We start from the raw sequence: 25,894 nt of genomic DNA, 5'->3' as shown, positions 1-25,894 counted from the left end.
CTAGGCTTCATATGAAAAAAACATTTCTTTTTGTTGTTGTTGGTTGTTTTGAAGTTTATTGATTTTGAGAGAGAGAGAGAGAGAGAGAGAGAGAGAGAGAGAGAACACACACGTGTGCACATATAAGCAGGGGAGGGGCAGAAGGAGAGGGAGAGAGAATCCCAAGCAGGCTCTGCACGGTCAATGTGAAGCCCAAGGCAGGCCTCAGTCTGCAAGATCATGACCTGTGCTGAAATCAAGAGTTGGACGCTCAACCAGCTGAGCCACCCAGATGCCCTGCCCGGAAAAACATTTCTATAGATGGCTCCTGACTTATGATGGCTTGACTTGCATTTTTTTTTTTTTAACTTTACAATGGTGTGAAAATGATATGCATTCAGTAGAGATAATACTTCAAATTTTGAATTGGTATCTTTTCCCAGGGCTGGCAATTATGATGCTGGGTGGGCAGTGAGGCTCAGCTCCCAGTGAGCCACTGGATCAGGAGGGTAAACAACCAATATTCTTACAACCATTCTGTGTCCAAACAACCACCCTGTTTTTTACTTTCAGTACAGTGTTCAGTAAGTTACATGAGATATTCAACACTGTTGTAAATAGGCTTTGTGTTAAAAGATTTTGCCCAACTGTAAGCTAATGTAAGTGTTCTGAGTGTGTTTCAGGTAGGCCAGGCTAAACTCTGCTGTTTGGTAGGTTAGGGGGATTAAATGCATTTTTGACTTAAAGATTTTTTTAACTTATGGCTTTATGGGGACATAAGCCCATTGTAAATTGAGGAAGAGCTGTCATTTTGAAAGACTTGAGATTTTTATTATTAGGAATGTGTGTTTATTTTATATCAGCACCAATTTGAATGATCATTTTCAGCATCAATTACAATGATTATGAGTTTTCTATGACCTTTTGATATGATGCATTATAGTAATATTTTTTCCTTTCATAGAATTAATCCTATCTGATTATATTATGGTTTTTATATACAACTGGCTTAGAGTTACTAGTATTTTATTTATATTTTTTCCATGTAATTTCATAAATGTAGTTAGTCTTTAATCATATTTTACTATCAACTTTATGCTACCTTGTTGAATGCTAAATGAATTTAGAAGATGTTCATTTTTCATTTAACATTGCAATAGTACTTACGTAGACAGTAAGGATTATTTTATTAAGCTGATCTGGTATTATCTGTAATGGAAATTATAATTTCTTGTATCATTATTGTCCTATTTAAGTTTTTGCTTTTTGAGTCAAATTTTCATGATCATATTGCCTCTGAAAATATTCCTTTTTTAAGATTTTATAATTTAAGTCAAATGAAGTATTCTTTCACAACTGAAAATATCTTTTTCACAGCTTTATTTTTTATCCTCACTTTTTTGTATTTTTGTTTTAAAAGTTTTAATTAGAAGTATGAGAGGCTTTTATGTTTTATATTTTAAAAACCTAATGAATGCACCTTAAAATTCTACATTTTTAAAAAAAAATTTTTTTCATGTTTTTATTTATTTTTGAGGCAGAGAGAGACAGAGCATGAGCAGGGCAGAGAGAGAGGGAGACACAGAATCCAAAACAGGCTCCAGTCTCTGAGCTGTTAGCACAGAGCCCGACGCGGGGCTCGAACTCAGGAACAGTGAGATCAAGACCTGAGAGGAAGTCGGATGCTTAACCAACTGAGCCACCCAGGCGCCCCTACATTTTTTAATAATAATTAATTTTAGGGGCGCCTGGGTGGCGCAATCGGTTAAGCGTCCGACTTCAGCCAGGTCACGATCTCGCGGTCCGTGAGTTCGAGCCCCACGTCAGGCTCTGGGCTGATGGCTCAGAGCCTGGAGCCTGTTTCCGATTCTGTGCCTCCCTCTCTCTCTGCCCCTCCCCCGTTCATGCTCTGTCTTTCTCTGTCCCAAAAATAAATAAACGTTGAAAAAAAAAATTAAAAAAAAATAATTAATTTTATAAATTAATTAGGCCATAGTTATTCTTTTAAATTTTGGCATTGAATACTTAAATTATTTGTTTTTTAAGAGAAAATGGCACTTAGGGCTATCATTTTTTTTCCCCTGGAGGATAGATTTGAGTTTATGCTGTACATTTTGTTTTAAAAAAATTTTTTTTAATGTTTATTTATTTTTGAGACAGAGAGAGACAGAGCATGAACAGGGGAGGGTCAGAGAGAGAGGGAGACACAGAATCTGAAACAGGCTCCAGACTCTGAGCTGTCAGCACAGAGCCCGATGTGGGGCTTGAACCCAAGGACCATGAGATCATGACCTGGGCTGAAGTCGGACGCTCAACCAATTGAGCCACCCAGGTACCCCTATGCCGTACGTTTTGAAAGCTACTATTCTTTTAATTGAAGGCTATTGAAAAAAAAATCTAAGTGATTAATTTAAAATTTTTATTATTTTAAAATTTTATTGTATTATGAATATTTAGATTTTTGAAGTTGCTACTGCACCCAAATTGGTAGTTTGGCTTTGTTATAGGGAGGATATGGAGGTGATTAAGAAATACTGGGTCTGAAAGTAGCCCAAAGGCAGAGTGACCACACATCCTTTTTGATTGGATCCAATTGCTTTCTATATCTGCTATTCTGACCTAATTGTTACAGTACCCCTTTCCTTCTCAAAATATCGTGATAAATTATATGATCATCCTACCCAAAGGCATTTCAAGGACCGAAAGCTCTCATAACATATGCCCAGACAGTGCACAAGGTGAGGTGCAAATATTTCAATACTCTTTGAAGCAGTTGCCCTGGACTCCTTTCTGCTCCTGCCCATTTCCCATTTCTAGTCCTGTTTCTGCTTGAAACCTCACTTTGTTTCTTGTACTTAATGGTTCTGTGTATGCCTGCCCTTCTGGATAACCCAGTGATTTGATATTCCTAGCTTGATGCTAGGTTCTTCCTAAGAACTCATCCCTATCTTACTTTCTCTTCCTGCTGGACTTGCTCAGCCAGAATGCCTGGCCACATCTGGCAACACCTGGGCCAGTCTCAGTCTCTCCCAAGGGAGAGAAGGGCAGGAATTTAGAATGTAGCAGAACCAGGACTAGGGACAAGTCTCTAATGCTTATTTGGTGCTATCATAATGACTATCCATTTTTCTTTTAATGTTTATTTATTTTGAGAAAGAGAGGGAGAGTGTGTGTGAGGGGCAGAAGGGCAGAGCAAAGGAGAGAGAGGGAGAGTGAGGGAGAGAGAGAGAGACAGAGAGAGAGAGAGAGAGAGAGAGAGAGAGAGAGAGAGAGAGAATCCTAAGAAGACTCCATGCTGTCAGCGCAGAGCCTGACATGGGGCTTGAGCTCACGAACTATGAGATCATGACCTGAGCCGAAATCAAGAGTCGGATGCTCAACTGACTGAGCCACTGGGTGCCCCCCCATTTTTCTCTTAACACAGAAAGAAGTGTGCAAGTAAAATAAAGTGAATTTAGAAGTTATCACTCACTTTTCCACATATGTTCTCTGTTTTTTCAAGTCTACGCTCTTGACTATTTTTGTTTTTTTTTTTTTTGTAAAATTGTAGTTAAGTTTGGTTGACAAAATCTAAGTGATCTAGTTAGTAAGCATATGGACGTAATAATTCTCTGATGTTGTTTCATGGGTAAACATTTAAAATTTCTATGAAATCTTTTTTTCCCATACGGTGACCAGTTAGGAAATTGGAAATGATCGTGGCTCCTTACCCGGAGGGATCCTCTCTCGCAGTATTCGATCACCCCAAAGATCATGGTATCAAGCTTCACGGTGCCGTAGAACTTGGTTAGGTTGTAATAGTCCATCTGAAGCAACTAAGATAACATGTTTATTTACAAAGCAAGTCAGGCAGGACGGAGCACCACAGTACAATTAATATGCTAATAAAACATGTCATGTTTTAGGTCTTTGGGAAGATGTATTGTTCTTGATACATTTGAATATCAGTACATTTCTTACTGATGCTACATCGCACTCAACAGTTTTGCTTTTATCAGCGAGGGGACTGGAATATGAACCTTTGACTATGCTCAAATCCTATCAGGGCCATTTTCCAGGACATGTTAATAGATTTCTAATATGTTTTACACTATCAAACACCATTCTTCCACTTCTGCTGGTAGAATTTTCAACCAAGAGGAGTATAGTCACCCATTTCTTGGTCTGAGGGCTTATTTGTCACCATCCCCAATAACATCTTGCACCACTGGAGACTTTGGTGCTTGGGCAAGATGGAGTGAGCTATTTCTCACTTAAGGATTTCAAGTTGGAGACACATACCTTGTTCAATTCTATCTTCTGTTTCTCAGTGAAATTGCCATCATTGTGCTTCAGATCCTTTAGAATCACTCGCTACAAAAATCAATTGAATTAAGGAGATAATGTTGTAGCATGACCACCGATATGCATATTATAATAATTTGCTGTGGGTCTATCTTCCCAGCATACTGTAAGCTCTTGGGAGCAGTGACTATTTTATTGATATTTATATCTTAGGTTCCCAGTGCCTGCCTTAGGCTCAGGTTTGAATGTTTCTTTAAGAATAACTAAATGAAAAGGGAGGGAGGGAGAAAGGGAGGAAAGAAGATACAGAAGTCCCACATGGGACTGTTGTATTCCCACTGCAATGTGCCAAAGTAGAAGACTAGGGTAGTTTGGACTGCTCTGAACTCTTCTATTTTTTCTTTTCCTTCTTTACACTCTACCACCTCTTAAAAATTCTATCTGTCTTTCAATTTTCCCACCATTGTGAGTTTGGTACCCTTGAAGCAGAGCCCTGCCCATCCCTGTGATAAGCTCCAAGAAGAGCCCCTCAGGCCAGCCCCCACCATTGCACTGCTACCATCAGAAGCCAGGGGAATGTTGGGTAGCAGGCTTGGAACATAGCCTATTGAGAGTTCAGAGAAGCAGAGGAGACTAGTCACCTTCTTGTCGTATTTGCACTGTCGGAGTCTCTGAATTGTGTCTCGTCTCTTGTCATCATCGATCTGGCACAAGAAAAGGCTAATTATTATAGAAACTTCGTATCTTGTCCCATCTGCTGCCAAAGGCAGAGTGACTCTACCAGGTGGGCCCTATCTATTGGTTCACAGCATGCTGGGCAGGCTCCCTGTCACTACTCACATTCACTCTCCAACAGGGTCTTCTTTCCAGGGATCTGCCTCTCAAGCTTAACTCTGGGTCCTCCACCCTTTACCTCCCTGCTTGTGGCCTACTGCAGCCAGGGATTTCCTTTGCTTCCTTCTCTTCTGGCCCATTCTACTGGGAATCTTGGCCTGTAGCTATAGACAGGTGCTCTTAGGGAAGTGTGTTGTGCACTTGAGTTGGAAACTCGTGCCTCAGGCCAAGTTAGCAATGCAAGTGAGGACACTGGGCCGGGGGTCTAAGGAGGGCAGCTCTGGGTTCAGCCTAGAGTTGCCAGATCATCTGATTTGTCAAAAGAAGCTGGTAATGTGGATTCTCCTGTCCCATTCCAAAATTTTTATATTTGGCAATTAATTTGAAAAGATGTTAAATATTAAATGAAACACACACACACACACACCCCTACAGGCTAGATATGGCTCTTGATCTGCCAGACTTCTGGTCCAAGGGCAGAAAAAAGATTGAAAACTATTGCCTCTTTCAATTTGGTTTGCATAAAAACCTGTGATGTATTATAATATTGGTTACAACCTATCTCATAGAACCTTTTGAAATGTGAGTGAAATAAAGTACATCAAATTCCAAGCATGATTCCTGGCACAATGCAGATTAATAAATGTCAGTTGTCTTCTCTTCCTCTTCTCATTTTACAAATGAGCTACATAAGGGTTAAATGGCACTAAGTGTCACATACGGACAGACAGCAGTATGTGAGCTTGCTGTCTTGTGTCATATTCTTTTTACTGAGCCCTTGATTAGGTCACTTAAACTATTTGAACCTTAGTAACTTATCTGGGAAATCCTAACTGACAGGGACACTGGGTATCAAATGCAATAAAGTTTGTGAAATTGTTTTACAGGCTTAAGTGTTTTATCCTCAAATGAATTATCATCATCTTCATCTTTTTTTTTTTTTCATCTGTTACTCATCCCTTTGACTTTCCGGATGTCTCTTTTTGTCTGGCTACTTTGGTTTTCTCTTCCTTTCTGTTTTAGTACAGGAATGTGCTCTTTCTCATCCCGTCCCTTGGTCTTGTTTCCTTATCTCTGTCTTCAGTGCATATACAGGATTTGAACCACTGCCTGTGTGGTGGTGTGGCATTTTCCCCTCTTGCTGACTTTGGCTGACCACCTGGGGCTTTCTCCCTGCTCCACATGACTCACAGCACTGGAAGACCTCTCCTTACAGCCAGTTCCTGGCTGCCTGCTCCCCAGCCTTCCTGAAATTCAGAGTGACTCTGACTCCGCATGCCCTGAATCACCTCTATTCTGTCCCAAAGACTTATTGTCCCAAAGACATACTCCTTAGCCAGATGAGTGGGCTAATCTGATTGAATTAACACATAAAAAATTCTGTAATGTCTGATGAGGGATGGATGGGTTATATTTCTAGGAATACTTACACCTCAAGAAGACAGAGACACGATATTTTAGGCTTCGTCAAAAAGAACAAACATGAAACGTGAGGTTTGAGACAGTGGGGGAGGCTTGTGAGGAGTGGAGGCATGGCTGGATGTGTGCAGAGGTGGGCCACGTGGCAGCCTGTGCTGGTGTCATAAGAAGCAGAGGAGTACTCGCTCCTTCTAGAGGTCTCCTCTCCCCTCCGGGGGTCCTGCCAATTAGTCATTTAGGTCCAAAAATTCTCTCTTAGGAAGCCCAATAGTCTTATGATTGTCTCTACCTTTCTGTGAATTACTGCAAGGTGGATTTTATCCTGACACTTGCCTGTGACAGAGTGGTCTTTGCAAATAGAAGTTTTATGTGTGAGCTTCTGAATGCAACAGGAAGGATGTTCAGAGAAGGAGCATTACTGGAGGCAAGGGAGACCTAGTCCTCGTATAGTGTGAGGGGGTCCTAGCTCTCGGAGACAACATGCAGGAGCTGGGTGGAGTGACAAGAGCTGGTAGGGTGGCTCCAAGGACAAACCTGACCCGGCCCAAGGCTGAGGGACCCCACTCATCTCTTCACGTGGAGGTTCTGGGTCTCCCTCTTCTCTTAGTATGCTTTGGTATAAAAACTCTGATAAAAATACGGTCAAAGATAGGTTTTAGGATCTCAGCCTTCACAGTAAGATAGACTAGGTTCAAACTGTGGCCATGTTCCTGAAGTTAACCTGTTAACCTCACAGGACTCGGGCGAAGATGAAACGGGTCAATGCATCTGGCACAGGAGAAGGGCTCAGCGTCAGCTCTTATTGTCAGTAATCCTGCTCATTAGCTGTGTGTGTTCCTGCACCTGTTCCCTAACCCCACATTGTTCAGTTCCCTCATCAGCAAAGTTATGATAAAGTTTAAGTCTTGAGTTCCTTGTCAGAAACACCGCAGATGAGATAATATGGATCCAGCATTGACAGCACTCAAGGGGAGGCATTATTACTGGCTGCTGTGATATTTCCTGGCTGAGGGAGAAGGCAGGCAAATATCAGCAGAGGCCTCATTCTTCAGCAATGAGCAAGATAAGCCATACATCCTTAGGATGGGAAGAGTAGTAGCCAAGGTTAAGTGGAACTCAAATTCTCTATCCTGAGTCTATGTTAGGGCAATGGAGGATCAATGAAAACATGGGAAGCTGAGAATTAGAAAATGTCTAAGTTCTAGACTCTCCAACAAATGATCCCTGCTTGGCCCATTTCTTACCACACTACCAGTCTTGTCAAATATCTGGCAAGTTGCACTAGCTCTAGCTTTCATACCTTCAGGCTAACATGGTTGGTCTCATTGGTCTCCAGAGGAAAGATATTTTCAGGAGGAATGTGGGACCATTTTTTCTGACGAAGTTCATATTCTTTCTTATATTTTCTGTGAAAGGAATAGAACCAGTCAATAGGTTTTTTATTAACATTCATGCCATTTAGCTTCTGAACACGAAGAGAAATTTAGAACACTGATATCCTCAGGTAGATATGCAGTGAGACAGGTTAGCCCCAGGGTGTGACTCCATATTCTTTAGAGTGGTGAATTCTGGCTATTAGTGGAGCTATAAGGATTTCTGATGTATTTCTCCCTTCCCTTCCCTTCCCTTCCCTTCCCTTCCCTTCCCTTCCCTTCCCTTCCCTTCCTTTCCCTTCCCTTCCCCATCTTCCCTTCCCCATCTCCCCTTCCCTTCTCTCCCCTTCCCTCCCCTCCTCTCCCTTCTCCTCAGGTCCTTCACTAAGGCAGCTCTTCACTATAATGAAGAATCTGAACTGATGATATGGAAACAGTAAGGAAAAAACAAAAACAAATTAAGCTTGAAAAGCAAAAATGGTAATTTCTAAGCCACCAGAGAATATACCAGATTCCTAAACAAGCCAGTTCCTCTTATGCATTTGTGCCTTTAAAAAATAAGTGTGTAAAGAAAATAGAAAAGCATAGAGAAAATGTAACACGCATTTCAACATTCAAAATGTCACCTTTTTAAAGTGTTTCTCCCAGACAGAATAGATAAAGCAGAATTCTTGGGTTATAGGAAACACAACTTTTTGTAGATATTGACAAATTATTTCCCAAAGTGGTTACACCAGCTGACCCACCCATCATTAGAATTCCTGTTTCCTCCATATTCTTAACATTTGGTATTATTAAACTATTTTTTTTTTACCATTATGATGTATGTGAAATGGTATTTAATTGTTGCTTTGTGCTTCATTTTTTCAAAATATAAGCTTTTCTTTTTAGAAAAAAAGGTGTTTATTTAATTTGAGAGAGAGAGAGCACATGCACACATGTAATCAGGGGAGGCACAGAGAGACAGGGAGAGAGAGAATCCCAAGCAGGCTCTGTGTTGTCAGCATAGAGCCTGATGTGGGGCTCAGACTCACAAACCATGAGATCATGATGTGAGCTGAAATCAAGAGTCGGACACTTAACTGACTGAGCCACCCAGGAATCCCCATTTTTTTTGATTACTAGAGAGGTTCAATGTCTTTTCAAACACTAGTTTATTGCTTATTTTAACTTTGTTGTATAGAAAGTTTAGTTTTCATTATGGCCACATTCATTTTTTTCTTCTGTAACTTAACTGAGAAATATTTTCCTAGTTGAGATCACAAAGTCATTTTCTATTAATTTCTTCTAAGTTTTGAAGTTTGAGTTTCACATTCAGGTCTTTATTCCATTTATAATCCATATGGAATGAACTCTATATTTGTGTATAGTTTCAGGTAAGATTTTAATTTCATTTTTTTTTAGGATTTTAATTTCATTTTTTCCATGTTGCAAGCCTACTGTGCCAATATCATTTCCCAATTAACTTGTAATATCACCTCTATTGTATTCCAAGTTCCATTGCTTGCTGTGTCTGATTCTAGAATCTGAATTTTTTCCATTGAGCTATTTGTCCTTGAGTTTGTCTTTGCTTGTGGTCATTTGACAAACTTCTACTCACCTTCTTAACCTCATCCGTGTGCCCTTATTAATGTCCCCTAAGCAGAAATGATTATTTTCTTCCTATGCTTTTCTGAGTATTCCTCTATTAAGTACATATAAAACAGTATATTACTGACCAATGATTATGATCCTAAGACCTGGAGGCAAAGTAGTCTTATAGCCTTGAAGGCTCTCATCTCTGCATTCCCAAAGACTCTTGGGACCCAAGAGAGCCAACTGTCATCCATATTGAATCAGAGGATGCCATAAATCATTCACTACTTTTCTTGTATAGGCAGCTGTAATGGAGAACTATGTGAATAACATCTGTCTACCAGATCTCATTTGGACACATCACTGCTCTGGCCATTGGGAAACCCTATCTCTTCCTCCTGTGTTTAAAGAAAATGGAAAATGCCTGTTTCTGCACGTTATTGTCTCTTACCTTGTGATTTACCCCTATCTTAAGCTGACAATCATTTGGACTTGGTTTCTGAAGGACAACTGCCACATTGTGACCTTGCTATTGACTGGATTTATTATCCTCAAATTGTGGTTTCTGGTTACCTTCAACTAAATGACCGCAATACACTGTATATGTGTATATACATCTCAAATTTGGGGTAATGCAGTTACAGGAGTCAAATTCTGCCTTCAGACTGAACAGAGAAATCTACTTCCTTTCCTGGAGAAAACTTTAACTGATATGGAACAGTTTGGATGCTCTCATGAGAAAGTATAGTGACACACAGATCAACACGTGTGATACACAGAGAAAAATTGTTATCTGGTTCAGTTGGGAAATGGGGGTGATTCTGACAATATAATATGATGGAAAGTTTTGTGTGTTTAACATACACAGATTAAGAGGTAGTGTGATATTCACTCATTCATTTATATGTTCAAAAATATTTCTGAGTATACATTATGCCTCTGTCACTGTGCGGGGCAATCCATATGTCCAAATTGAGTAGAACAACCATGGAACTGATGGTCAGGTAGGGCCTGACTGCTAGTCTTGGCCCTACACACTACCCGGTGTATGATTAAAGACGAGCCATTAGGTTTTCTGGGTCCCTTTCCCCATGCGAAAACAGGAGGAGGTAGATGATTTCAAAGGACTCTTCCAGACTGAACATACAGAGACTTTGAAATTTCCCACAAAATGCCAATAAACAGCAGAATAGCTGTCTCTACCTATAGAGTGCCCATTATATGGTTGTCACTATACACACCTCATTTCAAGTTCTCACAACAGGTCAGATGAGGATACCGAAGCTAAGTAACACATCATAATGCACTCAAAATCACACAACTAGTAAGTCACAGAACTGAGCTAGATAGGAGTTCAGGTCCCTCTGACACCAAGCTGTAAGTGATCTATTCAGTACCATTCTGCCCATGATGTGGTCTTTGATGCAGAATGCCTTCATGATCTTCGATCTGTCTAGAAACCTTCTTGTGAATGTACATTATCATTGATGGCATCAGACTTCTCCCTCTCCCGCTCCCTCCCTCTCTGGATGGTGAGCACAGTGAGACAAAAAGGGTGACAGGTACCTCAGCACCAGAAGAGCGATGAGAAGGAGCAGAACCACAGCTCCTGTAAGGGTGAAGACCGCAATCAACAGGGCTTGAGGGCCTGTGGCAGAAAAGACAGTGAAAAAATGCATTAGTAAGGATCTTTGAAGAGCGAATAAAAACATTTCAAAGACTCTAGTTGTATAATCTGATTTGAGGAAAGGGAAAGGAGAAACTTTAAAAAAAATATTGATCTTTATTAATGTCTTCATTGGTAGTTCGGGTCCTGTATCTGTGGTCTCTGAAGAAAATTATCTGGAATGTGCCAGGGGAAGTGGTTTAATTCCAGCTATCCTTATAATCTGCTCACTGTACTTCTTATGGGAATCACCAAATGTTACAAGAACATAAAATAGTTTTCAGTGCAGAGATAATTTTGGTAGGAAGCCCACCTAATATCCTTGGAACTCATATACCTAAGGAGGACTCATAGAGAAAGAGACCAAGCACAAATCAGAAGAAAAGTCAGTCACTGTAGAATACCAAGTGACAGTGTTGCCTGCTGGTCCTTCCCAAGCACTACCAGGTCATTGAGGGAAGTCACTGAAGAATGTAAGTGACTTTATTTATTAGAACACTAGTTGTAGGTGGAGCTGTAAGGATGGAGGGATTTAAGAGACTCACAGAAGGGTAGGTGAAACCCAGGAAAATGTGGGTCTAACCCAAGGAAACATTGAAGCAGAATCCGAATCTACAAAGGAACAAGGCTTTATTGAGAAGCACAGCAGCAATAGTAAAACTGTGCAACAAAGTCACGGTTCATATATGCCACAATGGATTCAGTTCGAGAAGGGGAAATGGAATGGATTCTAACCAATAGACAGAGTGCTATTTAGCTTTATATAAATAATGATGAAAATGTTTACTAATTTTCAACTTTTAGAATCAAATTGTAGGTAAATGGCAGAGGGCTCCATAGAGGTACAAAACAGATATTATCAGCTATGACAAATTAAAGAGAAATGCAGGAGACTGGGAGATAGGAAGGAGGTAGAAGGAAGGATAGGGTCACTAAAATCTTTGTCTTAAAAAGTTCGGAAGCAAGAAGTTTTTTATATAGTTGATAGAATAATACTAGAAACTTATGTGTATTAATTAAAACTACAAAGGCATCCAATAAATGAATTGACAAAAAATATATAGCTATATTGAGAAAAGGTTAGAAAAAAGTAGGGCTGGTGAAGATGAACCAAATCTTTCATCAGTACAAGAAATAAACAGATAACCTCTAATATTTATAAATCAAGAAAAATATTCATATTACTTAGAAATATGCAACAAAGTAAAGTCAGAAGTGATTGAGAGACCAAAGTTGACAGAGACGGGACCAGGCACACTCACTTTCCACTATGAATATTTCTACTATTGGGTTTAAAAATCACATGCATGAATTTTTCGTCACTAAAATTTTCTCCGTGCTTTTTATAAGGGGTGGTGTTGAAGAATTTATGCTTTGCTGCTAATGTAGGATGTTGCTTCTGCTTGTTATCTTGTTTTCTGCTAAGGGAAAACCTACAACAGTGAAAATTTGAGCACTGGATTTCTGTTCTCATCAGGGAAGAAACTGATTAGTACTCTGGATTTGGAGTTGCAGTATGGGCATGTTTGACTGTGTGAATTCTGCTTATTACTGTGATCATCACTTCCCTCACCTAGCCACCACTGCCATTGCCATCACTCTCCAATTCCACACAAAAAACGAAGTCAATACAAGAAATACAATTCTACTCATCAATGATTCTACTCGTCAGTCTACTAAGATTACACATCCCCCTAGACTAGAACATGAATTGGAGGGACTAGGGGGAGCTTCCGCTGGGTCACTGCCCATCTCAATTCCTATATGCCCCCTACAGTATGAACATCTCACTGCACCATATTTAAATATACTATATACTATTTAATTATAGCAGTTGTTAATTCAACATACTTTTCAGTTTTGCTTAAGTTAGTCAAGTCACAGTATTATATTAGTTCAAAGGTCAAGCTTCTGCTGCTGTGGTTATCACATTGTATTTAATTCCATTTACAGTGAAGGTAGAATGATTTTATAAGCCCACAGTCATATGATAGTAAGAAAGAATCTTAGAGTTAGTTAACAGATGTCCTGATTTGAAGGAGGAAGAAACTAACACTTGGAGAAGTAAATTGACTGAAATTAACACAGGGTGGATTAGTGCTGAGTAGAAATGAATTTATAGTTATCTCATATTGTTCCTTCCTTCCTTCCCTCCTTCCTTCCTTCCTTCCTTCCTTCCTTCCTTCCTTCCTTCCCTCCCTCCCTCTCTCCCTCCCTTCCTCCCATTCCTTCCTTCCTTCCTCCCTCCCTTCATCTCTTCTAAGGCACTAAGTTGGGCAAGCAGATATGACTAAAGAATAGACCCTACACTCACACAGTATATGGTTTAAAAAGATGTGTAAACCAATAAGTGTGATATAAATTCTATACTAGAAGTCTGGTGGGATTTGGGAAAGATCAATGGGACGCTAAGAAAAAGCTTAGAAAAGATGAAATTCAAATTAAATGTTGAAGATGAGTGGATGTTTACCAGTTGTATGGAGGAGTGATACATTTTAATCAGAGCGAGTAGCATCACTGAAGACACAGGGGCACGAGGTTGCAAGACCACCTCCCACCATTTTTTTTAAGGAAATAGGAGGAAGTTGAGGGAGTAGGGAAGGGATTTCAGGCAAGATGAAAGAAAGATAAGTCTGGAGAAGTAAGAAGATAAATGGACATTTTGTGCTGTAATAAGTCATTTAGACTTTATTCTATGGGTAAGGTATAGCTGCCAATTGAGTGTTAGCAATAATGCAACAATATGACTGGATCCATGCTTTCATTCTGGTGGCACTGTTGGTTAGACTAGAGGTGGGCAGGAAGCAGGACTGAAGCAGGAAGTTAGGTGGATGTTACTGTAACCCAGGAGGCAGATGATGATGGTTTAGAACATTCTCTGGCATTAAGTAAATCTTTGTAGAATGAATGAAACCATAGTGATAGTGTTATCTCAGTTGAAACATTCTGACACTTAGTTGGCAGTTGTGTACCCAGATAAAAGACCAGATGAAATCTTGTTTACTATTTGAAAGATTGAATTACTTTATTTATAAAGTTTGAAGTTAAATGTAGTAACAGTTGAGTAATGAAAAGTTCTGGCTAACTGAATTTTCTGGCTAAATGAAGATGAAGTGAAGTTGCCCAGGATGATACAATGTCCCTGTAATATGAATATTTAATGTGATGTCTCTTAGGTAAATAATGAGAGTTCTCTCAAAAATTACTTTTTGAGAAGTTGAGCATTTTATAAAGCACAGATCCTTCTATTGAATAACCCAAATACCCCAAAAGTCTTAAAGAAATATATTAAAAATACAAGCTGACATTGTTACCACAGGCTATAGTTAAGGGAAAAGAAAAAATAGTTGTAACTCAAAAAGTTACAAAGGAAAGAAGTAAAGAGTTGCAGAAGTGAGAAAAGAGAGACATTTTAAAAGTTAAGTGTGGTTAAACCTAGGAAACTTGCAGATGGTTCTAGAGATAATTTTAAAAAGCTTGCTCATGAAAAGAAATCAACTTTAAAAAGCAATGATAGTATTGTTTTTCTTTTTCAAGATTGCTTTGGGTATAGGGGGTCTTTTCTGCTTCCACACAAATTTTAACATTGTTTGGCCTACCTCTGTAAAAAAAGCTGTTGGTATTTTGACAGCGACTGCATTAAATGTATAGACTGCTTTGGGTAGTAAAGACATTTTAACAGTATTTGTTCTTCTAATCCATGAGCATGAAATGTCTTTCCACTTCTTTGTGTCATCTTGAATTTTTTCATCAGTATTTTAGAATTTTCAGAGTACAGATCTTTCACCTCTTTGGTTAAGTTTATTCCTAGGTATCTTATCTTATTATTTTGGATTAAAATAATCTTATTATTTTAATATTATTAAATTATCTTATTATCTTATTATTATTAGGATTAAAGACCTAAATGTGAGACCTGAAACCACAAGAATCCTAGAAGAGAACTCAAGCAGTAACTTCTTTGACATCAGTCATAGCAACTTCTTTCTAGATATATCTCCTGAGGTAAGGGAAACAAAAGCAAAAATAATCTATTGGGACTATATGAAAATAAAAAGCTTCTGCACAGTGAAGAAAACAATCGACAAAACTAAAAGGCAACCCTACAGAATGGGGGGTGAGTATCCAAAATATATAAAGAACTTATAAAACACCCAAAAAACAATTAATCCAATTAAAACTGGACAGAAGACACAAACAGATATTTCTCCAAAGAAGACATCCAGATGGCCAACAGACACATGAAAAGATGCTCATCGTTACTTATCATCAGGGAAATGCAAATCAAAACTATAATAAGATATCACTTCACACCTGTCAGAATAACTAAAGTCAAGAACACAAGAAACAACAAATGTTGGTGAGGATGTGGAGAAAAAGGAACACTGATGCACTGTTGGTGGGAATGCAAACAGTATGAAAACAGTATGGAGGTTCCTCAAAAAGTTAAAAATAGAACTACTTTATGATACAGCAATCACTTTACTGGGTGTTTACCCCCCAAAATATAAGAATACTAATTCAAAGGGATACATGCAGCCCTATGTTTATTGCAGCATTATTTATAAGAGCCAAGATATGAAAGCAGCCCAAGTGTCCATCAATTGATGAATGGATAAAGAAGTGGTATTTTACAAAGGAATATTTAGCCATCAAAAAGAATGAAATCTTGCCATTTCAATAACATGAATGAGGCTGGAGAGTATCATGCTAAATGAAATAAGTTAGAGAAAAACAAATGTCATATGCTTTCACACATATGTAGAATTTAAGAAACAAAATGAAAAAGCAAAGGGAAAAAATGAGAGAGAGAGAGAGAGAGAGAGAGAGAGAGAGAGAGAGAGAGAGAAAGAAAGAAGGAAAGAAAGAAAGAAAGAAAGAAAGAGAGAGACTCTTACTTATAGAGAACAATCTGATGGTTACCAGAGGGGAGAGACTGGGGGATGGGTGAAATAGGTGTTGGGGATTAAGGAGAGCACTTGTCATGATGAGCACAGGGTAATGTTGGAAGTGTGGAATTACTATACTGCACACCTGAAACTAATATAACACCGTATATTAACTGGAATCAAAATAAAAACTTTCAAAAAGAGCAACGATAGCAGTAAATTTGGAGTCAGTTTGGGATTGTTTATTGTTTAGAAGAATGGGATCCCCACTTCCCACATCCTTCTTTGCTTTAGTCAACTGCATATGGCTACTGAATAAAAACACAGGGATCATTTTTAACCATATATGACTCATGGAACACAAGAGGACTAAAAATATAGCAAGAACTTTAACACAAGCAAGTGCATCAAAACAACTTTTCTCTTTAAGTCCTATTGACCTCAGTTTCTGGTTATTAGAACAGGGCTGGAAGACAAATATTTATAGTTTATTTTTTAGTATTTAAAAATGGTAAATTAATACAGAGTCATGAAAAAAATTGGAAAATTAAGAAAAACATAAAATGGCCAAAAAAAATTCTCCTAGGATCCTATTATTCAGAAGCTATCACTGTTAACATTTTAGAATATTTCTTTACAGTCTATTTCTAACATAGTTTTACAAAGAATAGCATCTTATTAAATAAAAATTTGTTCACTTTCCTGTTAATTTACCTTGTGAGTTTTCCCATGTCATTTAAAATTCTTTGTAAATATTTTAATTGGTTTATGATGTACCATTTATGAATGTATCACTTTTTTCTAAATTATTTTATTAATGTTGTTTCCACTTTTTTTTTTTTTTTTTTTTTTTTTTTGCATCTTGGGCATAAATATTTGTCCAAATTTAAACTTTTTTTCCCCTAAAAATAGATTAGTAATGTGAAATTACTTACTATTTATTGTAGTAATCCTTGGCTAAGCCAGACTGTCCTGAGACTTTGTTGCCCAGGAGATACTTAGCTGACCCTATACAGTGATGGCCAATGTTATATGGTCACATCGGAAGTTGCATGGGTGAAGTTATAGTCATGTTAGGGCTTTCCATGATATTATAGGATCTCATCTTAAGTAGATGGGTAATCATCATTATAACCCAAGTATATATCCTGTGAGGAAATGGGGGGAGACTTTTGAAGCCATGCTCACTGATGACTGACGGTTGCTGGCATCATGTGTTTCTTGCTGAAATATGTATACTTTGAGTTTATTGCAGTAAAAAGGAGTAAGTGGCATTAAGAATATATGTCTTTGTGTTCACTTTGCCAATTGTTGCAACTAATTTTCTATAGGTTAATTTTTGTCAGTGATTAGGTAGGACACATATTAAAGAGAGGTATAGCTAAATTAGAATAGGGATAGCTTCAGCATTTAATTAGAACTGTAATATCATTCATTGGGAAGGGAAGTCCACATTTTACAAGCCTAGCAAATCTAATTCAGACAACAAACAAAATAAACAAAAAAATAAAAGCAGGCTAATTGTATAAACCATAGAATGTGCTTACCTTACCAGAAAAGCCATTTCAGGGAAAGAAAATTCACCAAAGGATATCTTACCCTCGCCTGGGATATCATTAGGAAGTTTGTGGTTCTTCCAGATGAATGTGGGGGTTTCTTCCTTTGGAGTAGTCCTATTTACATGGGTGTCATAGGTCAATAGAATGTTGTACTGTGCCAGGGCATGAAAAAGAAGAAGGATGAACAGAAAAAGACATTTTAGAATGACTTCTGATGAGACTGTCCTACCCAATGACATTTGAATTTCATAGTAACACTTCTCAATGAAACAAGGTAATGTTTTGCAGCCAGGAGCTAGCTAGGTAGCATCCACTTATTGGTTCACAGCATGAAAGTAGCTTTAAGCTCCATGTGGGTCAATTATTTTGTTTCTTTATGATCATACATTGTATGAGTAACTCCTACCCAATATAGAATCTTTCCGTCTTTAGAGAACTAGTTCAAGCCTCTCATTTTACGAATGTTAAAAGAGAGACCAAAAGAAATTAATGGTTAACTCTAAGTCACATGACAAGTGAAGCACCAATGTTTTCCACAATATTAAGTTGCTTTGAAAACAGTATATTGAGAAAATGCACCACAGGTAAAATCCATTATCTATTTTGATATAGGTCAAGGGGCTCTGAAATAATGCTACATTTAAATTCTATCAATTACATACTTTTCAAATATCTTCTATCCTTTTGCTCTAATATGCGGTCTTGTACATGATACTAATTAGGCTTCTAAAAGAAAAGGTTTCTTTTTCAAGCAATCCACCAATGGGATATATTAATATAGCCTTACAATATTGCTGCATATATTGAGTCGGTTTTGTAAAAGACGTCTGAAAAATGACCATCTTTCTAAATTCAACACCATTCCTTCAAAACTTTCTGGACAAAAGTTTTACATCTTTAGAAATATACTTTTAATTTTTTTTAATGTTTACTTATTTTTGACAGAGAGAGAGACAGAGCATGAGCAGTAGAAATATACTTTTAACTTTAAAGTACGATCTATAATTGCATATATTGAGGATAGTAAATATCCTAACATTCGGGTACAGTACATTGACTCTCTATTGAGGCTTTCTCTGGATACAGAATAGCTTATCTATATCCCTGTGTTTTGAGAATTAATCCCTGGTTGCCTGTATATACATATTATACAGCACAACTGCTGGCACTAGATTATTGGAAAATTCAACTAGATTTACCTTTATTGAAAAATTCAGCTAGATTTTCCTTCAGAGAGAGTAAGTGTACAGAACATTTTTTATATTGAAGAGCAGTTATGAGGATGATGTAGGATCGTCATGTATTTGCTTCTCTCCAAAGGAATCATTAGGTGCAAATAACTTAGAGGGGAGTATAGTTATCTTTGTAGTTACTATAATAACTGGAGCATTGTGACACTTTTCTAAAGGTACTCCCATGAAATGTACGTGAAATATAGCATTATATTAAAGGTTTATATAGTAACTGTAAACTATGGAGTAGTTTTCTGAAATGCCGCCCTTAAATTTCTGGTTTAACTTTCTCAATCTGGACATCTTTTCTCTAGCTTTCCATATTTCCCATTACAGATATCTTTTACAAGGGGGGGGGGGTCAACGTATATGCCAAATGTATGACTTAAAGATGTCATAATGATCACATTGTAAAATTACATAAAAAAATGAATAACTCTTTGTCTTAGATTCCTAGTTATGTGAAGACACAATGTCTTAAAGAAAAATACTTTCTACTGACCATTTGGTTGGCTAGAACAGTGGCCTTCATAGTTTGCAATGGGCACAATTTTGGGTGACATACAGATAGGTGTTTTGATTTTAAATTATTATATTATTATATTAATTATATTCCAGATAAGAAGCTAAGCAAGCACTGGAAACATGGAAAAGTAAGACCCACTCCTTTCTTTAAAGAACCTACATGGGGGTGCCTGGGTGGCTCAGTTGGTTAAGCTTCTGACTCTTCATTTTGGCTCAGGTCATGATCTCATGGTTTGTGAGACTGAGCCCTATGCTGTGCTGATAGGGTGGAGCCTGTTTGAGATTCTTTCTATGAATCTCTCTGCTCTCTCTCTGCTCTGATTTGCTCTCTGCTCTCTCTCAAAACAAATAAACTTTAAAAAATAAAGAACCTATATGTAGGTGAGGAGAAAAAATACATATAATGTGAATAAAAACATGACATTATAGGATGGCTTGTGCCAGAAATATTGCACAATTAATGATTTTTATGAGTTCAGATGGAGAGAACAGGGAATGTTTTATTGAAATTTTTAGCTGTGGAAATGAATACACAATTCTTAGGACAGAAGTGTCATCCTATAATTGGTATCCCATCAACAGTCTGGTATTTATATCAATATATTCTGGCTAAGTATCTTATATAGAGTCAATAGAGTATGGATATTCTAAATAAGGTCTATGGGCCAAAATGCTTAAAGAATACAGTCTCAAGTAGGGCATAATTGTGAATTTGAAAAAAAATAACTTGCAGATTTTTAAACACAACTTCTCTAATTCCTTTTCTATCACTTGCCTTGTAGTTATCCTTCCTCACCTAGTCACTTCACCCCAAATTCCTGATAAGAAGTCAGACATACTTTGTTGGTATCCACGGAGGTATACAGAAGCATCATAGTGTTGTCAATATCCCCACAGTTGTCCAAAGTCACAGGACCCGCATGCCCTAGGGTAAAATCAGAAAAAGTTAGAGGTTATTTTTGACTTTTTGACAGAAGGTATGAAATAGGTTCAAATTGCCCTATTTTACTGAAAGATTGTCTTAATGAGCTAATCAGAAGGAATCTCCATTGGCTCCTAGCCCTGAGATCTCTGATGGATATTTATTTTAATGTTTATTGATTTGAGAGAGAGAGAGGTGGGGCGGGGGGAGAGACAGAGAGAAAGAAAGCATGAGCAGAGGAGGGGCAGAGAGAGAGAATCCCAGGCAGGCTCCATGCTGTCAGCACAGAGCCCAATGTGGTGCATGAACTCAAAAACCATGAGATCATGACCTGAGCTGAAATCAAGAGTTGGATACTTAACCGACTGAGCCACCCAGGCACCCCTCTCTGATGGATATTTTTGAGAGAGATGCTAATTAGTAGTTAGTTAGAAGGATTTTTTTTTCATTGCATTTAGGATGAAATAAAATATAATCAGCCAATAAATCCTTCTAATTATTAGTGAAAAGCTTTTGCTAAGAATATTTACTAAAGTAGTGAAAATTTCTCATATACCATGTGATTTCCTGGATTATCACATTATTAACTTCACATGTCCAGTTTTCAACAAAAATATCACAAGGCATAGTAGGAAACTGAAAAGTGTGGTCCAAATCAAAAGAAAAAATAAATAAGCCAGCAGAAACTATCTCTGAAAAAGACCTGATGGTGGATTTAATAGACAAATGCTTTAAAACACCTGTCTTAAAGATGTTCAAAGAATTTAAGGAAGAGATACATAAAGCCAGGAGAATAATGTATGAACAAAACGGAAATAGCAATAAAGAGAAGGAAAACCTAAAAAGGAAACCAAAAGCGAATCCCCAAACTGAAAACTACAATCACTGAAATGAAAAATTCACTAAGGAAATTCAAATGCAGATCTGAGCAGGTAGAAGAAAGAATCGGTGAACTTGAAGATAGGACAATGAAAATTATTAAGTCTACAGAACAGAAAAAAAAAATTGAAATGAACAGAGCCTAAGGGACCTGTGCAACACCATCAAACAGACCACCATATGCATTGTGGAAGTGCCAGAAGAAGAAGAAGAGAGACAAAGGGGTAGAGAGAGTATCTGAAGAAATAATAGCCAAAAACTTCCCAAATTTGATGCAATACATGAATATAAATATCCAAGAAGCTCAATAAACTCCAATAGGATGAATTCAAAGAGATCCACACTGACACACATTCTAATCAAACTGACAAAAGCCAAAGACAGAGAATTTTGAAAGCAGCAAGAGAGAAGTGATTTATCACATCCAAGAGATACTCAATAAGGTTTTTAGCAGACTTCTCATTAGATGCTTTGAAGGCCAGAAGGTAGTGGGCTGATCAAAATGCCAAAAGAAAACCTTTCATCCAAGAATCCTTTATCCAATGAATCTGTCTGTCAAAAGTGAGGGTGAAAGTAAGACATCCCGAGATAAACAAAAGAGTTTGTAACCACTAGAACTTGATCTGCAAGAAATGCTAAAGGGAGTCCCATAGGTTGAAATGAAAGGACACTGTACAATAACTCAAAGCCATATGAAGAAATAAAGATCTCAATAAACGCAAATGCATGGGCAATTATAACATGTAGCATTATTATAACAATGGTGTGTAATTCCACTTTTTATTTTCTACATGATTTAAGGGATGAATGTGTTTTTAAAAATTAGTCCCAAAACTAGCATTATTATAACTGGTTTGTAACGCTACATTTTGTTTTTGACATAATTTAGGACACTAATGCTTAAAATATCCACAGTTTATATTTTTGGACACACATGTATAAAGATATAATTTTGCAACATCAATGTCTGAAAAAGGTGGGGATGGAAGTATTAAAGCTATAGGGTTTTTTTCAAACTTTATGTATTTATTTTGAGAGAGAGAGAGAGAGAGCACTCAAGCTGGAGAGGGTCAGAGGGAGAGGGAGAGAGAGAATTCCAAGCAGGCTCTGTGCTGTCAGCACAGAGCCCGATGTGGGGCTCAACCCTACAAACTGTCAGATCATGACCCAAGCCGAAATCAAGAGTTAGATGCTTAACTGACTGAGCCACCCAGGTACTCCTAAAACTGTAGAGTTTTTTTTAAATGTGATTGAAGTTAAACTGGTATAAAGTCAAATTAGAATGTAATAATCTTAGAGTGTTAACCATAATACCTATGGCAACCACAAAGAAAATAGTTAAAGAATATAAATAATAAGACAGGAATTCAAACATTTCACTACAGAATAAATCAACTAAACACAGAAGAAGAAAATAATGCAGAAAATGAGAAACAAAAAAAAAAAAAAAACAAATGAGAAACAAAAAAACAAATCTCTTCTTCTCAGTAATTACTTTAAATATCAAATAGATTTTATTTTGATTGGAGAATCAAAGATAGAGATTTGAAGACTGTATTTTAAAAAAAATGATTCTATATGATATCTATAAGAGATTCATTTTAGATCCAAAAACATAAATAGGTTGAAAAAGAAACAATGGAAAAGGATATTCTATGCAAATAGTAACTGTAAGAGAGTGGCGGTAGATATACTAATATCAGACAAAATAGACTTTAAATTAAAAAAGTTTATAAGAGAAAAAGGATAGTGTATATTAATAAAGGTTTCAATACAGCAAGAAGATATAACAATTATAAACATCTATGCACTTAATAACAGACTACCAAAATACATGAAGCAAAAATTGGCAGAATTGAACAAAGAAATGGACAGTTCTACAATAATAGTTGAAAATTTCAATACTCTACTTTTTTTAAAATTTGTTTATTTTGAGAGAGAGGGAGGGAGGGGCAGAGATAGAGGGAGAAAGAGAATCCCAAGCAGGCTCTGCACTGTCATCACAAAGCCCAGTGTAGGGCTTGGACACACAAACTGTGAGATCATGACCTGAAGTGAAATCAAAAGTCAGACGCTTAACTGACTGAGCCACCCAGGTGCCCCTCAATATTCCACTTTCAATGATGGATAGAATAACAAGACAAAAGAAGTTAGGAAATAGAAGACTTGAACAAATACATCAACTAGATCCAACAGACAAACACAGAACAATATAATACACATTGTCTACCCGACAATAGAATACACATTATTCTTAAATGCACATAGGGCATTTTCCAGGATAGACCATATGTTAGGCCACGATTAAGTCTGAATAGATTTAAAGCGATAGATATTTTACAAAATATCTTCTCTGACCATAAAGTCGGAATTCAATAATAGAAGGAAAGCTGGAAAATTCACCAATTTGTGGACACAAAAAAATCACTCTCTTAAACAATTAATGGATCAAAGAAGAAATCACAAAGGAAAAATTTGAAAACCTAAAGACAAATACAAATGAAAACATAAAATACCAAAGCTATGGGACACAGCAAGAGCAGTGCTAAGGGGGGGGGGGAATTTAAAGATGTAAATGTTTACACTAAAAAACAAAAACACATGCAAATCAAAAATCGAACTTTACAACTTAAGAAACCAGAAAAAGAAGAACAAACTTAACCCAAAGCTAGCAGAAGGAAGGAAATTATAAAGATTAAAGCAGAGGTAAATGAAATACAGAAGAGAAAAACAACAGAAAAAAGTCAATGAAACTAAAAGTTGGTTCTTCAAAAATAGCAACAAAATTGACAAACTTTTAGCTAAGTAGATAAGAAAATGACTCAAATTACAAAAATAAAACATGAAAGTTGGGGACCTTATCAATTCTACAAAAAAAATATTATAAGCAATTCTATAGCAACAAATTGGATGTCTTCGATTAAATGGACAAATTTCTAGAAACATAAAACTTACCATGACTAAACCATGAAGAAATAGAAAATTTGAATAGATCTATAAGTAGTAAGGAGATTGAATCAGTAATCAAAAATCTCCTGACCAAACAGAAAAAAAAAAATCTGGATCTAATTGCTTTATTAATCAATTCTACAAACATTTAAAGAATAATTAACACCAATACTTCTCAAATTCAAACTTAAAAAAAAAACCTGAAGAGGAGGAAACATTCCCTAACTCATTCTATATGGCCAGATATCTGATATCAAAGCCAGAAAATGACACTAAGAAAAGAAAACTATATCAATATTCCTAATAAACACTGATATAAAAGTCCTCAACAAAATACTGGCAAACAGAATTCAGCAGCATATTAAAAGAAATATACACCAGGACCAAGTAAGATTTATTCCTTGAATGCAAGGATAGCTCAACATATAAAAGTTGAGAAAGTTGATATATTATATTGATAATATACCACAAATAACAGAATGAAGGAAAAAATGCATGACCTTATCAATCTGATGAAAAGAAAGCATTTTACAAAATTAAATACTTTTTCATGATAAAACATAACAAACTAGGAATAGAAGGAAACTATCTCAACATAATAAAATCCATCTATGAAAAACCCATAACCACATCATACTTGATGGTGACAGACTGAAAGCTTTTCCTGTAAGATCAGGAACAAAGCAAGGATTCCCATTCTTGCCACTTTTATTAAACGTAGTACTAGAATACCTAGCCAGAGCACTTAGGCAAGAAAGAAAGAAATATAAGTATCCAAATTGGAAAGGAAGAAGTGAAGTTATCTCTAATCACAGATGATAAGACCTTATATGTTGAAAATTTTCAATGTTCCACAAAAAACTGTTAAAACTAATAAAAGAGCCAAGTAGCAGGATAAAAAGTCAACAGTCAAAACTCAGTTGCATTTTTATACAGTAACAATGAACATTCAGAAAAGGATATTAAGAATACAATTCCAGTGGCAGTTACAGGCTTCCATTTATGGAATGAACAGGTCATACTGAAAAATGATACAGGAAATATAGTCAATGTATAGTCAAAGGTATAGAGAATATGGTCATTGGTACTGTAATAGCGTTGTATGGTAACAGATGGTAGGCATACTTGTGGCAAGCATAGCATAAAGTATAGACTTGTGGAATCACCATGTTATATGGCTGAAACTAAGGTAACATTGTGTGTCAACTATATTTCAATAAAAAAGAATATAATTCCATTTATGATAGTATCAAAAAGAATAAAATACTTAAGAATTGACTTAACCAAGGTGAAAGACTTGTACAAAAAACCTCCAAAACATTTCTGCAAGAAATTAGATATAAATAAATGGAAACTTCCCATATTTATGTAATATAAGAATTAATATCATTAAGAAATCGGTATTACCCAAAGCAGCCTATAAATTTAATGCAATCCCTGTCAAAATCTCAATAATTTTTTTTGCAGAAATAGGAAAAGCCATCTTAAAATTCATATGGAATTTCAAGAGATGCTAAATAGCCAAAACAATTGAAAAAGAAGAACAAAGCTGAAGGACTCACTTCTTAATGTCAAAACTTACTACAAAGCTACAGTAATCAAAATAGTATGGTATTGGCATAAACTCGGATGTATACACAAATGGAATGGAATAGGATATTCAGAAATAAACCCTTACATATATGGTCAAATAATTTTCACTAAGGGTGACAAGACCATTCAGTGGGGGGGAAGAGTCTTTTCAGCAAATGGTGCTGGGAAAATTAGATATCCACATAGCTCAAAATCCATCCTGACTTAAATGTAAGG

At 36.8% G+C, this 25,894-nt stretch overlaps 1 protein-coding gene across 13 annotated transcripts in view; it reads right to left on the bottom strand.

Moving 5' to 3' along the window:
* GUCY2C (guanylate cyclase 2C) overlaps positions 1 to 25,894 on the bottom strand; it is a 140,844-nt gene that overhangs the window by 23,972 nt on the left and 90,978 nt on the right. For all 13 annotated transcript variants that reach the window (XM_086714025.1, XM_086714024.1, XM_086714026.1 and 10 more), the window contains 7 exons: positions 20,175 to 20,260; positions 17,619 to 17,730; positions 11,031 to 11,112; positions 7,817 to 7,922; positions 4,905 to 4,967; positions 4,261 to 4,332; positions 3,690 to 3,794 (listed from right to left, as the gene is read on the bottom strand). In XM_086714025.1, coding sequence (XP_086570151.1) covers positions 3,690 to 3,794; positions 4,261 to 4,332; positions 4,905 to 4,967; positions 7,817 to 7,922; positions 11,031 to 11,112; positions 17,619 to 17,730; positions 20,175 to 20,260 — 626 coding nt within the window. The remainder of the gene's footprint in view (positions 1 to 3,689; positions 3,795 to 4,260; positions 4,333 to 4,904; positions 4,968 to 7,816; positions 7,923 to 11,030; positions 11,113 to 17,618; positions 17,731 to 20,174; positions 20,261 to 25,894) is intronic.

Source organism: Puma concolor, chromosome B4, assembly GCF_028749965.1.
Source record: "Puma concolor isolate L17-30 chromosome B4, mPumCon1.1.hap2, whole genome shotgun sequence".
In the NCBI taxonomy this organism is placed as follows: Eukaryota; Metazoa; Chordata; class Mammalia; order Carnivora; family Felidae; genus Puma; species Puma concolor.
Note: the sequence above shows the minus strand (reverse complement) of the source record. Positions and strands in the feature narration are given on the sequence as shown.